This window comes from Scyliorhinus torazame, chromosome 7, assembly GCF_047496885.1.
Source record: "Scyliorhinus torazame isolate Kashiwa2021f chromosome 7, sScyTor2.1, whole genome shotgun sequence".
Taxonomy (NCBI): Eukaryota; Metazoa; Chordata; class Chondrichthyes; order Carcharhiniformes; family Scyliorhinidae; genus Scyliorhinus; species Scyliorhinus torazame.
The window spans coordinates 312,551,761-312,570,286 of record NC_092713.1 but is presented as its reverse complement, the minus strand read 5'-3'; the positions used below and the strand labels follow the sequence as shown (position 1 = coordinate 312,570,286).

Genomic DNA, 18,526 nt, shown 5'->3' with positions numbered 1-18,526 from the left:
CGCACAAATGATCCAACACGGCTGTAGATGGTACAACTCTGTTTTATTATCTTAACACCGGTTACAACTAACTGCTGGCTTGGGTACGTGCTTCACCAGCTAACCTGTGGACCCAGCCCTACCACTATCTTAGTGAGGCACTCAGCACATGGACTATATCTGAGTGGCACGCTGTGAGCTCTATGCTCTGAGCTATCTCCTATTAGAATGAGCGGGAACTGTGGTGTTCCCTGTTTTATAGTGCGTGTGCTCTCACTGGTGATTGGCTGCGATGTTATGTGTGTGTTGGTTGGTCCAACTGCCTGTCCATCAGTGTGTGCGTGTGATTGCACCATGAAATGCTGATGTGGATATCATGACAGATGGCACAGGGTATCTAGAGCAAGTTGGGAGGCGGGCAGGAGAGTATTGGTTGAGTCTTGAGATAACAGAAGGCGTGGATGAAGATTTCAGCAGCAGGTGATCTGAGGCAAGGCAGAGATGGGCAGCGTTGCAGAGATGAAAGTAGATGGCCTCCGTGATGGAGCGAACATCACGTCAGAAAAGGTCAGCTAGGGCCAATGGGACCATATTGTGAGCAGTTTGCTTCTATCTTGGGCCAGGGAGAAGAACTGGAGCAGAGCCTGGGACAAAAACAATGATTTTCCAGTTACTCAGGAAATTTCTACCCACTTAGTTCTGGATGTCAGACGAGCAGTTAGACAGTTTGGCAGTACTGAAGGGGTTGAGAGAGGCAGCATTGAGAGCGAGTTGCCTATTGTCAATGCACATGTGGAATCTGACATTTTTGAGATGATGTCACCATGATGCAGAAATAGGAGGAGGCCAGAAGTATTTATTTGCCCACTGCCTTCATCTTTCCTCTCATTGCTGGGCTGGAGTAAGGATAAATCAGCACATCTGATCACTGTCAGTGATTTTTGCCAGACAGTGCAGGGAAGCAGATGATGAACAAACAAGACTGCAATCTTCCTCAAATATGATGCTTCTATGGAAAATTGACTGCTCCATGATGCCAGACCTAACTGTTAATAGTTTAGATTCACATGTAGAAAATGTAGTCATGGAGCAAATTTAAACCTTCCTTTGTGCAACCTGTCCATTTACATAGTTTCCAACGGGATCTTGATCAATTGGGCCAGTGGGCCGATGAATGGCAGATGGAGTTTAATTTAGATAAATGTGAGGTGACGCATTTTGGTAGATCGAATTGGGGCAGGACCTACTCCGTTAATGGTTGGGACTTGGGGATAGTTATAGAACAAAAATATCTAGGAGTATAGGTTCATAGCTCCTGGAAAGTGCAGTCACAGGTGGACAGGGTGGTGAAGCAGGCATTCAGCATGCTAGGTTTCATTGGTCAGAACATGAATGCAGGAGTTGGGACGTCTTGCTGAAGTTGGACAAGACATTAGTACGGCCACACTTGGAATACTGTGTACAGTTCTGATCGCCCTATTATAGAAAGGATATTATTAAACTAGAAAGAGTGCAGAAAAGATTTACTAGGATGCCTCCGGGACTTGATGGTTTGAGTTATAAGGAGAAGCTGGATAGACTGGCTCAGTTTTCCCTGGAAGTGTAGGAGGCTTAGGGGTGACCTTATAGAGGTCTATAAAATAATGAGGGACATGGATAAGGTAGATAGTAAATCTTTTCCCAAAGATAGAAAAGTGTAAAACTAGAGGGCATAGGTTTAGGGTGAGAGGGGAGAGATACAAAAGGGTCCAGGGGCAAAATGCTTTTACACAGAGGGTGGTGAGTGTCCAGAACGAGCTGCCATACACAGTAGTAGAAGCGGATTCAATTTTGTCTCTTGAAAACATTTCGACAATTATATGAAAAAGCTGGGGAGAGGGATATGGACCAAATGTGGGTAATCGGAACTAGCTTGGTGATTAAAAACTGAACGGCATGGACAAGTTGGGCCGAAGGGCCTGTTTTCATGACTTGTATGACTCCAGAATAATTAATGATTGGGATACTCGACTGATTCCCTTTTTGAGGATGAATATAACCTCCCTGCTGTGGTAACTCAGATCATCTATCTCCACACAGAAGGCCTCTGTTCCTGTAATTCCACACAGCGCATATTTAAGAAGCTGTAAAACAACTAGTGCTCAGATAATTGACATATTTGTGTTATCTACAGTTTCTGCAGAAATGCTACAGAAGAGCCTCGAACAAATGGGAAAACAGATTTCCACTTTGGAAAAAGACATCGAAACCTTCCCACAATCCAGTGACGATCAAGACAAGTTTGTGGAGAAAATGACAATATCCTTTCTCTTTGCTAAATTAAATTTAAACCTGTTCTTTGTATTTGATTTTTATTGATATTAGCCGGCATACCTTTGTTTCAAAAGTTTCAAATGTAGAGTTTGGGAACGTGAGCTTGAGCTGAAAAGAAATGGGTGGTGATTAGCATTATTCTAGATTTTCCATTCAGCATTCACCACTTTTGTTATTGCTGGAGTTACAGCCAATATTATTACTAATTGGAAAATCTAGAATAATGCTAATTATTCTTGTACTGTAGATTTTATGACTAGTGAATTTCAGCACCTTGCGTTAAACAGTTGACTACCAATTGCCAGGTGCAAAATGATGTAATTACAACATTTAATGTAGAGGATGTGTACGTATTCACCACACACATGTTTGTGTTTCGAAGACAGAGGGGGTAATCTGTGTGAGATGTTTAACCGCCCACTGAGCCTGCCCTGCATTCAGTACGATCATGGCTGATCTTCAACTTCACTCTAGTTTCCTGTCTGCTCTCCACATGCCTTTATTCACTGAGACACCAAGTCTGTCCATCTCAGCCTTAAATACAAGTAAAGTAGCCATAGTCTCAGATGACCATAGGATGATTTCATCCTTGAGGGGGAGAGCTGACTGGCGGTGATTCAACCTGAGGATCACCACACCTCAGGCGAGGGGCAAGATTGAGAAGGCAGGGCCATTGTGAATAACCTCAGCCAGTACGGGGATTGAACCCACTGCGCTGTTGGCCTCGCTCCGCGTCAGCTGTTCCGCCAACGGAGCTAAACCAGCCTTAAATATATTCAATGATAGAGCATACTTAACGTTCTGATGATGCAGGAAGGTGGCGATAAGGGAGAAGATCAGTCATGATCTAGTTAAATGGCCATAATGTGGATAAAACGTTTAGCACTTATCCCTTATTGAAGATGGAGGAGCCAAGAACAGAGACAGTGAGAGCTGTCTTAATGAAGCAGTGAAGAGCACATTGCTAAATAAGCAAATGTTTTGTTTCCAACAGGGATGTAAACGATGCAAAGTTGTTTTACGAACAGACGAATTAAGAGCAGGAGTGGGTCACTCGGCCTCTCAAGTCTGTTTTACCCAAACAATCATTGCATCGTTTATTCTGCCAATTTTCTATTCCAGTTCCTCGTGTAATCATCACTCCAGAGCAGATTTATTAAACCCTGTGCACCTGGCAAAGGAGCAGCTCCCTGAACTGTGAATTCCAGACAAATACACAGTTGGAATGTTGACTGACGTGAGTGATGTCCATGCAGATAATGTGGTGATTTGAGAGTAATATATTAATCCATTCAATATGGGGAGGCACAGTGATTAGCACTGCAGCCTCACAGCACCAGGGAATCGGGTTCAATTCCGGCCTTGGGTCACTGTCTGTGTGGAGTTTCCACTTTCTCTACGTGTCTGCGTGGATTTCCTCCGGATGCTCCGGTTTCCTCCCACAGTCCAGAAATGTCCGGGTTAGGTGGATTGGTCATAATAAATTGCCCCTTAGTGTCTGGGGATGTCCAGGTAAGGCATTGGGGTTATGGAGATAGGACGGGATGGACATGGGTCGAGTTCTCATTCGAAGGGTCGAAGAGAGGGGATAAAGGGGTCTTTTTCAGGATGGCAGCCAGTGACTAGTGGTGTGCTTCAGGGTCTGTGCTGGGACCACAACTTTTCACAATATACGTTAATGATCTGGAAGAAGGTACTGGAGGCACACGTTGCTAAGTTTGCAGATGATACAAAGATCTGTAGAGGGACAAGTAATTGAGGAATCAAGAGGGTTGCAGAAGGACTTGGACAAGCTAGGAGAGTGGGCAATGAAGTGGCAAATTAAATACAATGTGGGAAAAGTGAGAGGTTATGCACTTTGGAAGGAGGAATTTAGGCATAGACTATTTTCTCAATGAGGAAATGCTTAGGAAATCAGAAGCCCAAAGGGACTTGTGAGTCCTTGTTCACGACTCTCAAGGTTAATGTGCAGGTTAGTTGGCAGTTAAGAAGGCAAGTGCAATGTTAGCAGTCATGTCAAGAGGGCTAGAATACAAGACCAGGGATGTACTTCTGAGGCTGTTTAAGGTTCTGGTCAGAACCCATTTGGAGTATTGTGAGCAGTTTTGGGCCCTTTATCTACGGAAGGATGTGCTTGCCTTGGAAAGGGTCCAGAGGATATTCACAAGAATGATCCCTGGAATGAAGAACTTGTCATATGAGGAACATTTGAGGACTCTGGGTCTGTACTCGTTGGAGTTTAGAAGGATGAGATGGGGATCTTATTGAAACCTACAAGATACTACGAGGCCTAGATAGAGTGGACGTGGAGAGGATGTTTCCACTTGTACGAAAAAGTAGAACCAGAGGACACCGTCTCAGACTATAGATATGTCAGGAATAAAAGAATGACTAGGGTAAGAGTAGGGCCAGTCAAGGACAGTAGTGGGAAGTTGTGCGTGGAGTCCGACGAGATAGGAGAGGTGCTAAATGAATATTTTTCGTCAGTATTCACCCAGGAAAAAGACAATATTGTTGAGAATACGGAGATTCAGGCTACTAGACTAGAAGTGCTTGAGGTTCATAAGGAGGAGGTGTTAGTAATTCTGGAAAGTGTGAAAATAGATAAGTCCCCTGAGCCGGATGGGATTTATCCTAGGATTCTCTGGGAAGCTAGGGAGGAGATTGCTGAGCCTTTGGTTTTGATCTTTAATTCATTTTTGTCTACAGGAATAGTGCCACAACACAAAGATGTGCAAGGTAGGTGGTTCGGAGATGCTAAATTGCCCCTTAATTGGAAAAAATTAATTGAGGACTCTCTTTGAAATGTTTTTAAATTTTTTAAAAATAAATTAAAAAATAAATAGAAATGGGGATGTTGCGATGACTGTAAATGTTCAGCACCATTCGTGACCCCTCAGATAATGAAGCAGTCCATGTCCAAAAAGACCTGGACAATATCCAGATTTGGGCTGACAAGTGGCAAGTTACATTCGTGCCACACACATGTCAGGCAATGGCCATCTCCTACAAGAGAGAATCTTGACATTCAATGGCATTACCATTGCTGAGTCCCCCACAATCAACATCCTGGGTGTTACCATGGATCAGAAACTGAACTGGACTAGCCACATTAATACTGTGGTTGCCAGGGCAGGTTAAAGACTTGAAATCCTACGGCAAGTAACTCACCTGACCCCGCAAAGCCTGTCCATCACCTACAAGGCACAAGTTGGGACTGTAATGGAATACTCTCCACTTGCCTGGATGAATGCAGAGCCAACAACACTCAAGAAACTCAACACCATCCAGGACAAAGCAGCTCGCTCGATTGGTCCCTCTTCCACAAACATCAAACCCTCCCCCACCAACAAACAGTGACAGCCATGTGTATCATCTGCAAGATGCACTGCATTAACTCACCAAGGTGCCTTAGACAGCACCTTCCCAACCCATGCCCACCACCATCTAGAAGGACAGGAGCAGCAGGTACCTGGGAATCCCACCACCTGGAGGTTCCCCTCCAAGTCACTCAACACCTTGACTTGGAAATATATCGCCATTCGTTCACTGTCGCTGGAGCAACATCTGGAACTCTCTCCCGAACAGCACAGTGGGTGTACCTACAACTCGAGGACTGCAGCGGTTCAAGATGGCAACTCACCACCACATTCTGAAGGGCAACTAGGAATGGGCAATAAATGCTGGTCGAATCAGTGACGCCCACATCCCGTAAATGAATTTTAAAAAATGCTCCATTCTCTTTGCCGTTGGGGAGTCATTGTAATAATATCTCTGCCTGCCCCCCCCCCCCCCCCCCCCCCACACACACACACACACCGTGCAGTGGGCCCAATAGATTCACATGGAGCGCTGAGATCAGCAAATGCAACACAAAGTGGGAATCAAAATTGGGAAATTCGACGGTCATGAACGGAGTCGCAGCACATCACGGACTATGAACCTTGCTTAAAGCTTAAAATAGGGATTTTATACAGTTGAACTGAGCAGAAAGATGATGCTGCAAGTACTGCACAATTGTCAGTCAAATTGAGAGCACAGTAAGAGCTTTACTGGATGTGCTATTTCTATTTCAATGATCTGGCAAAGATCCACTTTTGTGTTTAAAAAAAAATTAACAGCAGCTCATTGATTTTCTCCATTTTCTGTAAAACAACTTTTTGAAGTTTGGCAATCTGTTTGGCTGTGGGAGAATACAACGATTCAACCCAAAGTAGTTTATTTAATGACTCGAGCAAGAACTAATTCCCTGAAATTTGTTGCAAGATGCCAAAGGAGACAGTAACAATTTGCATGGTCCTCAGGCGCCACTATTATTTGGGCTTTGAAGTCCAGCATAATGTAGCCTTTTGGTGTTTGCTCTCGAGATAGTCATGATTTTACATTGACGTAATTTAAGGGAGATGAAAATACATTTGCAATGGCATATAGCACGTGAAATTACACATTTAGTCAAACATGAGTTTGAGCAAAATACCTGAAAATTAATTGTACTTTTCCAAATGTTATCTTCACACAATTTGAATATAGTTTGTCCTTTTAAAAACTACTTTGAGAATAAAAGGAAAATCATAAATCTTTGTCATCTGACTTTAGAATAGGGACCTGAACATCTGATCGGAAAATAGGAAACAAACATACCAGAAATCGCAGCCGGTCAGGTAGCATCTGTGGAGAGAGAAACAGATGTTTCCACTTGAATGAGATCAGATCGAGGGGCTAGAAAAATAAAATGGTCAGGAATAATTTCAATAGGCAATTCAGGAGAAACATGTTTTTTATTCTTTCATGTGATGTGGGCATGAATAACGAGACCAATGTTTGTTCCTCTTCCCTAATTGCCCTTGAGAAGATGGTCCTGAGCTGCCTCCCTGAGCTCCTGCAGTCCATGTAGTATCGGGACACCTAGTGCTTTAACAGAGGGAGTTCCAGGATTCTGACACTGTCAGTGAAGGAATAGCGATTAATTCCAAGTTTGGATGGTCTGCAACTTTGAGGGGAATTTCTATATGGTGGCATTCTCTCGTATCTGCTGCCCTTGTTCTTTAAATGGTAGAGATCATGGGTTTGGAATGTGCTGACGAAGGAGCTTTGGCAAATGTTTTAGCTGTGTTACCCAAAGAATGGTTGGAAAATGGGACTCACTACCAAAAGGAGAAGTTGAAGTGAACAGTATTGATGTATGTAAGGGAAAGCTAGATAAGCACATAAGATAGAAATAAATAAAGGGCACGTTGATGAGGTTAGCTGATGAAAGTGGGAAGAGGCTGATGTGGAACATAAACACATTTTGGGCCGAATAGCTGTTTTGGTGCTGTAAAAGCGTCATTTTGGGTTGATGGCCTTGCCTATAGTAGAAATATTGGCTTTTATTCAGAGCCAGGTCCTGTAAGAGTCCTGATGAAGTTGCCATGCAAAATGTTGGCCTGTACGTTTTTGAGTGCCATGCTGTTGTTCCGCATTTATTTGACATTGCTTTTTTAAAACTTTTGCTGCATTTGTTTTCAATAATGCAAAGGACTCAGTAAATGCATAAACAAGACCAGAAGTAATAAAGGAAGATAATCCAGGAGCATAGGCAAATAGGGTCAAAACAGCTTATTGTGAATAACTCCCTAACCAGTACTTTGAATGACATGATCCCCATATATAGGTCAGAATAATTCTCAATCTGAAGCAACTTGATTAATATATAAGGGGATACAGGAAACCCATTAGAAATAATCAGACAACTGGCAGAAATAAATGAGAATTAGGAGCGCCATGCACTCACTGTCGAGCAGGAATTCCGATGCAGGGTCGTGATTTAATTTACTATGCCAATTCTTCATTTGTTCATTCTTGTATTTGTGCTGATGCATTTTTCCAGTACTTACCCTGTTTGACTTTTCAAAAGGGTTTTGCGCGCACATTGCAATAGTAATTATTTATTCTCCGCACGTATACAGAAATGACCTAAAAATGTTGCGTAACACTAATAGCACAGATGTGAACAGACGTAAGCAAAACTGATCCCAACAGGAAATTGATTTGCAGATTATGTTGCCTGCATTCATTATTTATTGACTTTTGCATGTTTGCAGCTCCTGCAATTCACTGTCTCCCTTCTGTTCCTGTGAATCATGCATTGTAAAACAATTTTGCGAACTGATTTGTAGTTAAAATCGGGACTATTGCTAATGCTATAGATTGTTCCGAACCTTTTGAAGCATTAAATCACGTAATGGTTGCAAACTGTACTCTGAAGTTGCAATATTTGAAGTAGAGCTTTATAGGAAAATTACATTTGTATTCATGCTACACATCAGTAGTCTCTTTTGTCATCAAGTTCAGTGTAACAGTTGGTGAACAATAAATTTCTCTCTGCCCCTTTAGTTGCAAAGAGTTTTAAACTTGCTGACCTGTCAATTCAATAATTGAAGTTTCAGTGAAGGAAAATAATGAAATAAGAGAAGCAATCAGAGTAAGGCCAAGACAGAATTAGCAACATCCTTGTGTGTTGTCTGTGGTTTTCAATTCGCAGCTAAAGAACATTGTATAGAATTAATTGAGGTCACAACATTCAAAATGCCTCAAGGGTAAAGTCGAACATTCAAAATGAGAGCTGTAGGTTTTAGACCAAAGCACTGTAATAGCATTTTTAAGAGTGAAATCCTTTTTCTTTGGCTCTTACATACTTCAAAAAAAAGATGCTCTGGAATTTTTTTCAAAGACCAGCAAACTTGAACAGTTTTAAGAAGATTGTCTTTCAGTTTTTTTGAAAATGCTTTGATGATCAAGTATTTTAATTTTAACTTGATCATCGGTTTAAGCAGCTTATGAAGTGATGAGGAAGTTTGAACAAAAGCCCATTTATCTAAAGTTTTGATTGATTCACTTGACATTTTAGAGAATTGTGGCAACTCCACATCAAAGATGATCTTGGACTCCCACCAAGCATGGGCAAAGTCAAAGCCACTATTAAGCACATGAAGAATGGAAAAACCATAGGCGTGGACGGGATCCCAGTGGAGATTTTCAAACTTGGAGGAGAAGAGATCACCCAGCATCTCCATCAGCTGTTGCTGAATATCTGGGACAGAGAAATTCCTGCCGAGCTCAGAAATGCCATCTTCGCCACCATCTTCAAGAAAGCAGACAAAGCGGACTGTGGGAACTACCGAAGAATCTCCCTACTCTTCTTCACCGGGAAGATCATCGCCCGAACCCTTGCTAGCCGCCTTTTCCCAGTCTCTGAAAAAATCCGGAAAGCCACTGTGGCTTCTAACCAAACCATGGAACAGCAGAGTGATTTTCACTGCTCGGCAACTCCAAGAGAAATGCCAGGAGCAACATCAACCACTCTACATTGCCTTCATCAACCTGGCCAAGGCTTATGACTCAGTCAATCGGGAAATGCTATGGAAGACCCTGTCAAAGGCCATCTGTCCAGAAGAGATCACCCAGCATCCCCCATCAACGTCCTCCTACACCTTCATTTTCAAGATTTGGGTAACAGACCTCACCAACGGAAATAAGACAGAAACTTTTGATGCCAAGACTGGAGTCAAGCAGGGATGTGTCATCACCCCCACCCTTTTCTCCATCTTCATTGCCACCATCCTTCATCTTGTCAAGAGCAAGCAAGCTTCCTACTGGAGTGGACATTGTCTACAGGATGGACGAAAAATGTTTCAACCTAAACCGGTTGAAATCCAAGAGGAAAACGACACTGACATCCCTCATGGAACTTCAGCATGCACATGACATTGTCATCTCCACTCTCTCAAAAGAGAACCTCCAAACCGTGCTTGACACACTTCGGAGAAGCATGCCCAAGAATAGGTTTCAGCCTCAACCTCGAGAAGACTCGAGTCCTTTACGAACCTGCCCCAGGGCAAGATCCAGTGTCCCCCTCCATCAAGATCAATGGAACAACCCTACCAAACATGGAACATTTCCCATACCTGGGGAGCCACCTCTCCTCTAAGGCTGACATTGATGCGGAAATCCAACGTCGTATCCAACCTATGAGCGCCTCCTTCAGCCGCCTCAGGACGAGTGTCTTTGACAACCGTGACACCATGCTGACACCAAGATCCTCGTGTGCAAGGTGGTCAACTTTTTGGAGCTGAAATTGATCAAACAATTATACTCCTGTCAGCTCTAGTGGGCACAGGCAGTCAGGTTGGAGTATGGAGTTTCTGGGATGAACTGAATGCATGACGCTTGCCATTGATTTGCTTTAGGAGATTAAGGCTCGTGCGTGACTTCCTCAGACAGCTAGTAATTGTGGCACTCGTGGGATTGGGGCTCATTTGGTGAGATAAAGCTGAGTGTTGTCAGTGTACCGAACAGAAGCTGACTGCATGCCTGCTTGTACGTCACATTTTTGATGTGTTTGTGGCTTCATAAACAAATGAAGTTTGCTGCACCTACTGTGGCCTGCTCTCTATTAGAATCGACATGTGAAACAATGGTGCTTATTAAGCTGCCTGAAATACCATATTAAAAAGTCACTTCGCATAATATTGCGTAGAAACCGAGAAACAAACCGTTTTGCCCAGACAGTCCTAATCATGCATGTGAACAGAAGTGGTCACAGAAGAGAACCCTGTGAGGGACAGCTGCCCTGAGCAAGTACACTGTTTGCTCTCTTCTAATCTGTTTTAACCAATTTTCTACCTTTCCTGTATACCAAACCCATAATCTTTCTCCAGTAATCTCCTGTGTGATACACTGTCAAAGACTGTCCAAACGTTCATTCACCTACACCTACTGTTCTTCCTGTTTTCTACATCTATTGCTTCCTCAAAGACTTCTCTCTGGTTTGTTAGGAATAATCATCTCCTGGTATCCGTTGTGGCTGTTTACAATTAATTTCTCTCCTCCAAATAGTTAGATAAATGAAAGGTTTTTCTTGCCACAGATGTTCAGTCAGCAATGTAATCCATGACAGTAGATGTCAAGGTTTTCTGTGCAGAGGACCATTTGATAAAATTGACACACTCCTGGAGATCTCCAGCCTGACCTCTGTTGTTCCTCTTCCATAGATTCCACTATTCTTGGAGGGAAGATTTGATTTGCATGTAACATTGGAAATATTTTATTGGGTCAAAAAACAATGAAAAAATATTCAACATGGTATTTTTGAGTACGAGTTGTGCATTTACCGCAGCTAAACTTCAACATATTTTCCAAATGTTAGCTGACATGCATTGTACATATTCAGCCTTAACTACATTTTTTTTTTAAATTTCGAATTTATTTTCTTCAAGTATATATTAGACCACTTCCTCAGAGGTAGCTAATGGATTTAATTTATTCAAGTAGGGTTTTACTATGATGAAAAGAGAGGTAGCAATCTGTATACTTCAAGATTTAAAAAGATTAATTTTGAGTATCCAATTTTTTTTTTTCTAATTAAGGGACAATTTAGCGTGGCCAATCCATCTTCTGGGTTGTGGGGGTGAGACCCACACCGACATTGGGAGATTTGCAAGCTCCACACGGACAGTGACTCTGGGAGATTTGCAAGCTCCACACGGACAGTGACTCAGGGCCGGGATGGAACCCGGGTCCTCGGCACCATGAGACAGCAGTGTTAACCACTGCGCCACCCTTGTATATTTCAAGATGACACTTGGTCGGATGTGTTGCAGTGAATGTAAATCCAATGCAGTGGGAGAATCCAGCGAAACATTTTGAAACAAATTCTTAAAGTCAGTTGAGCTTTGTTCATTTTTCAATTTTGCAGTCTTTGGAATAATCATGTTCACTGCAACGAGAGCATAATATTGTGGATCCTGAAAATTTGAAATTAAAAAAGTGCTGGGAATATTCACCCGGTGAGACAGCGTCCGTAGAGAGACACATAGTTGATGTTTCAGGTTGATGACCTGTTATCAGAACTCAGAAAGAAATGAAAGGTTATTGACCTGAAAAGTTACATTTGTTTCTCTCCATAGATGCTGCCTGACCTGTTAAGTATTTCCAGCATTTCCTGTCCTTATGCTCAATAGAATATAGCTCAGTCTTAAAGTGCAATTCACCATCAGTGATGTAAACTGAATGAAGTTGTCTAAGTTATAGTTCCCGTGTCAGTGAAAATAACACTGATCTGTGTTAATGAGCAATTGTATGATATTGTGAGTATGTTCCATGTCAAGTTCAGTGTAATTTTTCCTTAATTAAAGCCTTGGCACAGTTTTGTAAAGGTTGCAAAGGAACAGTTCGAAAAACTTTCAGAAATGCACAAAACCATGGAGGAGGATTTTGAAGATCTTGGACGATATTTCGTCTTTGACACCAAGAAGATGTCTGTTGAGGAGTTCTTTGGTGATCTTAGTAACTTCAAGAGTATGTTTTCGGTAAGTGCTTAATAAATGCAAATGAAGCAATGTAATCGTGAAATGCATACTCTTGTGTTGGGTGTCACCTTTATAATCTGGTCCCATTTGGTGAGTGCCATTTCAGCCTGGACACTTTCCCTCAGGACAGTTCCACAGAGAGGAAGGACCTTGATATTTCCCATCCGGCATTAAAGACACCAAAAACTCAACATAAGTTAAGCTTGTGGCCAAAGCAAATCATGTGCAATTTCCTTCATGGAATCAAAATGACCAAACACAGAAGGGAGCCCTCATGGCTCTTTTGTAAAGCTGACAAACTAATCCCAATCCCCCCCTCGTTGCCTGTAGACCTGTCGTTATTTTTTGTTACCTTAAAATAGTTAACCAATTCTCTGTAAAATGCTAATACTGCTTTTACCATGCTCTTAGGCAGTACATTCCAGATCACAAATGCTTGTGTAAGAGAGATCAAGGTATCCTCATGTTGACTCTGACTCTGTGTCATTCGCCTTAAATCTCTGGCCATCAACTCATCAATCATGAGAAACCGTTTCTCTTTATTTACTCTGTCAAAACTCTCAGTGATTTTTAGTACCCCAGTCAAAGCTTATCTTAATCTTCTCTGCCCTAAGGAGAACAATGTTAACTCCAGTCTCTCCACACGACTGAACTTCCTCATCATTTCATTGTGATCCCGGTCCAGACCCCAGCAGTGGTTAGGGTATTGACAGAAACCCTAATATTTTGTTTTAGTTTTGAAGACTGTGAGGAAAGGATGCCTCACTCCAGGAATGATTTCACAAAGAAATAAGGATATGATACTTTAAAACAAACTTTATAGTTAAAACACTGTTAAAATATCTTTAGCATCACATGAGAAAAGTGCTTATAATTATCCCTTAAACAATGCTAATTAATACAGTGAATACAGTAACCCTTAAATGTTATTTTTGTTCCCACTTGTTGAACAAAAAAAGTCTCCGCTCTCAATCCACTGTTTCATACATTTAGCACACAGGAATACTTGCTTTATAGAGATGTCTTTGAGAAAGAGAGACCTTTTGACACTGCCTTAAAGAAAAGACCTGACTCCTGTCAAAACCATTCGGAAACTCTGGCTATGTTCCATTGGAAGATGCTTCTCAGCTTGTTTCAGCTCACCTTCTAACCAGACAAGCTTAGAAAGAAACTGCTAGCATGTCTACAGACAGGGTGGCACGGTAGCACAATGGTTCGCACTGTTGCTTCACAGCGCCAGGGACCAGTGTTCGATTCCCGGCTTGGGTCACTGTCTGTGCAGAGTCTGCACGTTCTCCCCGTGTCCGTGTGGTTTTCCTCGGGGTGCTCCGGTTTCCACCCACAAGTCTGAAAGACATGCTTGTTATGTGACTTGGGCATGTTCCCGAACAGGCGCCAGAGTGTGGCAGCTAGGAGATTTTCACAGAAACTTCATTGCAGTCTTAATGCAAGCCTACTTATGACACGATTAAAGATTATTATGTTCAACTGAATTGCAGTGAGAGCAAAATACTTGACATTTGCTCACAGCTCCAATTAAAACTGAACTGAATTACTTATCTGCAGAATTCCCGATACCTTTGCTCCACCCAGTAACTACGTCATCTTGTCGAGCTGAAATCTAATCAACTCCAAAGGGAACCCCCTTCCCCACTTAATCCAAGCAAAACTGCTTTAGTTGAAGCTTATTACGATGCTTTAATTCACCCCTGCTCCCAACCTTTCAAACCAGTATTTTTAAAACCATGACTGCAGCAGTCATGCACACACATCCCAGGCTTTAACCCTGACTGCACCAAATACCTATAATACAATATATCTGTATTTCCTACATTCATCACACTTTGTACCATTCGACTAAATCCCTTCTTCAACCTCTCCAACATTCTTAAATTGTGGTGCTCAGAATTAAACACTACTCCAGCTGAGTCCTAACCCAGGATTTGCCAAGATTTAGAATAACTTCCTTGCTTTGTTACCCTCTCCTTCTGATAAAAAGCCACGGGATCCTGTGTGCTTAGAGTGGTTTACAATTCATAGGTCTTCTACAAAGGGAATTAGTTTTGTCCATGTGTAACATGGACAAGGTGGGAGGTAGGTTTGTGACGAGGAGAAGAAATGTTTGAAGGGGAGATGGGCTCTGGCCTACACTGATCTATCGCTGAACGATGTGGACAAAACATGTTTCTGAGACAAAGCCTTTTCCACAAGAAAATGGATTCTCGATTGACATTAATCAGCTCTCATACACAACATTGGTGCGAAGTGGCTTGCACATTATATAATGTCCTGTTGGACGCAATTTTTCATTGACTCGAGACATGAGTACAACATCTAGCTGAACTAACGTGCATTACATTTAACTGAGGCACTGTCTGCCCCTTAGGTGGACATCAAAGGACCCATGACCCTATTTCGAAGAACAGCAGGAGAATTTCTTCCCGACATCTTGGCCAGTATTCATTCTCGAGGGCAGTTAGGTATGGGCAATAAATGCTGGCCTAGCCAGCGAAGCCCACATCCCTTAAAGGAATTTTTTTTTAAATGTCTCCAACCAATAGCCCAAATCAATTTATCTGGTTATTCATCTTTTTATGGAGCCCTGTGTGTGCAAAATATCTGTCGCATATCCAAAATGCAACAGTGACTGCATTTAGAATCGTAGAATCCTTACAATGCAGAAGGAGGCAATTTGGCCCATCGGGTCTGTACCGACCCTCCGAAAGACCACCCAAACTAGGCCCATGCCCCGCCCTTTCTCAGTAACCCCATCAAACCTTTTTGGTCACTAGGGGCAATTTAGCATGGCTAATCCACCTAACCTGCACATCTTTAGACTATGGGAGAAAACCGGAGCACCCGGGTCCCCAGCACTGTGAAGGATCAGTGCTAACCACTCTACCACTGTGCTGCCATGGGTCACTTCAGGCACACTTCAAAAGTACGTAATTGGTTGTAAAACACTTTGGGATGTGCGTTATAAAATGCATTTCATTCTTGTAATTGCTGTTCTATTATCCTCAGCAATCGGTAATGGAGAACAAGAAACGGAAAGAAGCTGAAGAGAAAATCAAAAGAGCCAAACTTGCCAAAGAGAAAGCAGAGAAGGAGAGACTGGAAAAACAAAAGAAGAATGCAATCATCGACATGAATGAAGGTAGGAGGTTTATGCACATTTTTTCTTCCTTGTCGATTTTGGATTTTGTTCCAATCAAATTTAAATTCTAGACAGTTTTTCAAAATGTATTTACGGGATGTGGGCATCACTGGTTAGGTCATCATTTATTGCCCATCCCTAGTTGCCCTTCAGAAGGTGGTTGTGAGCTGTCTTCTTGAACCACAGCAGTCCCTGAGGTGTAGGTACACCCACTGTGCTATTCGGGAGGAAATTCCAGGATTTTGACCCAGCAACAGTGAAGGAACGGCGATATATTTCCAAGTCAGGGTGGTGAGTGACTTGGATAGAACCTCCAGGTGGTGGGTTTAGAACATAGAACATTACAGCGCAGTACAGGCCCTTCGGCCCTCGATGTTGCGTCGACCAGTGAAACCACTCTAAAGTCCATCTACACTATTCCCTTATCGTCCATATGTCTATTGTTGCTCTTATTAGCCTTAGTTTTATTAGCTCTAATTCTGTTACCTTTGCTCACGAGTCGCCAGGTATCTTTCTGATACCGCCATGTGGTTCAAGCCCAAGTAATGATTAATAATGCAGCACACAGCTTAATAAAGGTTAAATCAACGATCATTTATTATATACAGCAATAAATACTTATACAATAATCCTACTTCTAGACTGCTACCTACCACTAAAGACCAGTACTTAACTTTGGAGATGGCCCACCAGGTCAGGGAAACGAATGGTCTATCGAATTGGGTCTGGGCCTGCGGGATTCAAAGCTGGTACAAGTCGATAGTCAGGAGCGCCTATCTGGTAGCGATCGCTGGAGTCAGACTTACTGTTTTCTTTGTCGAAGGGTCTCGAAGGTTGCGAGCAGGAAGAGAAGGGTCGATCTGAACTTGGCCCCTATTCTTATAGTTCCCAGGGGCTTCCCGCCTCTCGGGGCGGACTTCGTACCTGGTTCCAAATGATTGGACTTGGTCCCAATCACTTGGTTCGATATGCTCCAATAATGGGGCGATTCCTTGATCGGGGGGTGGTCGTCTACCTTCCTTTGTCACAGCCCCTGATGGCGCCGAAAGGTCTGGATCGGCTTCATGTTGCTAATGTGTAGCAATTGTTCCCAGGGATGGCTGCTTAATATGCAGATGGCTGGGTTGTTGTGATGTTGATGGCTGCAGGTATCGGTCGGGGCCGACTTCCCCAGAGGCAAATACACTGTTTTACCTGCAGCTGTCCGTTTGAGTCCTGTTGGCTGATTTTCCCATCAGCCTCTTTCGTTCGCCATTTTAGATCGGGGTTTGACCATTCTAATCGGGAATCAGCCATTTTAGGTGGCTACACTATCCAATGACTATTTGAATGCCCTTGGTGTTGGCGAGTCCTCTACTGTTGCAGGCAGGGCATTCCACACCCATACTACTCTCTGAGTAAAGAACCTACCTCTGACATCTGTCTTATATCTATCTCCCCTCAATTTAAAGCTATCTCCCCTCGTGCTAGATATCACCATCCGAGGAAAAAGGCTCTCACTGTCCACCCTATCCAATCCTCTGATCATCTTATATGCCTCAATTCAGTCACCTCTTAACCTTCTTCTCTCTACTGAAAACAGCCTCAAGTCCCTCAGCCTTTCCTCATAAGATCTTCCCTCCATACCAGGCAACATTCTGGTAAATCTCCTCTGCACCCTTTCCAATGCTTCCACATCCTTCCTATAATGCGGCGACCAGAATTGCACACAATATTCCAAATGCGGCCGCACCAGAGTTTTGTACAGCTGCAACATGACCTCATGGCTCCAAAACTCGATCCCTCTACCAATAAAAGCTAACACACCGTACGCCTTCTTAACAACCCTCTCAACCTGGGTGGCAACTTTCAGGGATCTATGTACATGGACACCAAGACCTCTCTGCTCATCCACACTGCCAAGAATATTACCATTAGCCCAGTACTTTGTCTTCCTGTTATTCCTTCCAAAATGAATCACCTCACACTTTTCTGCAGTAAACTCCATTTGCCACCTCTCAGCCCAGCGCTGCAGCTTATCTATGTCCCTCTGTAACTTGTAACATCCTTCCGCACTGTCCACAACTCCACCGACTTTAGTGTCATCTGCAAATTTACTCACCCATCCTTCTACGCCCTCCTCCAGGTCATTTATAAAAATGACAAACCGCAGTGGCCCCAAAACAGATCCTTGTGGTACACCACTAGTAACTGGACTCCAGTCTGAACGTTTCCCATCAACCACCACCCTTTGTCTTCTTCCAGCTAGCCAGTTTCTGATCCAAACTGCTAAATCACCCTGAATCCCATGTCTCCGTATTTTCTGTAGTAGCCTACCATGGGGAACCTTATCATATGCTTTACTGTAATCCAAATACACCACATCAACTGCTTTACCCTCATCCACCTGTTTGGTCACCTTCTCAAAGAACTCAATAAGGTTTGTGAGGCACGACCTACCCTTCACAAAACTGTGTTGACTATCTCTAATCAAATTATTCCTTTCCAGATGATTATACATCCTATCTCTTATAAACCTTTCCAGGATTTTGCCCACAATAGAAGTAAGGCTCACTGGTCTATAGTTACCGGGGTTGTCTCTACTCCCCTTCTTGAACAAGGGGACAACATTTGCTATCCTCCAGTCTTCTGGCACTATTCCTGTTGACAAAGATGACTTAAATATCAAAGCCAAAGGCTCAGCAGTCTCCTCCCTAGCTTCCAAGAGAATCCTAGGATAAATCCCATC

At 42.9% G+C, this 18,526-nt stretch overlaps 1 protein-coding gene across 3 annotated transcripts in view; it reads left to right on the top strand.

Moving 5' to 3' along the window:
• The window catches only part of LOC140427204 (protein diaphanous homolog 1-like), a 464,569-nt gene that overhangs the window by 356,079 nt on the left and 89,964 nt on the right, over positions 1–18,526 (top strand). For all 3 annotated transcript variants that reach the window (XM_072512804.1, XM_072512803.1, XM_072512805.1), the window contains 3 exons: positions 2,153–2,278; positions 12,478–12,641; positions 15,666–15,798. In XM_072512804.1, the coding sequence (XP_072368905.1) occupies positions 2,153–2,278; positions 12,478–12,641; positions 15,666–15,798 (423 nt within the window). The remainder of the gene's footprint in view (positions 1–2,152; positions 2,279–12,477; positions 12,642–15,665; positions 15,799–18,526) is intronic.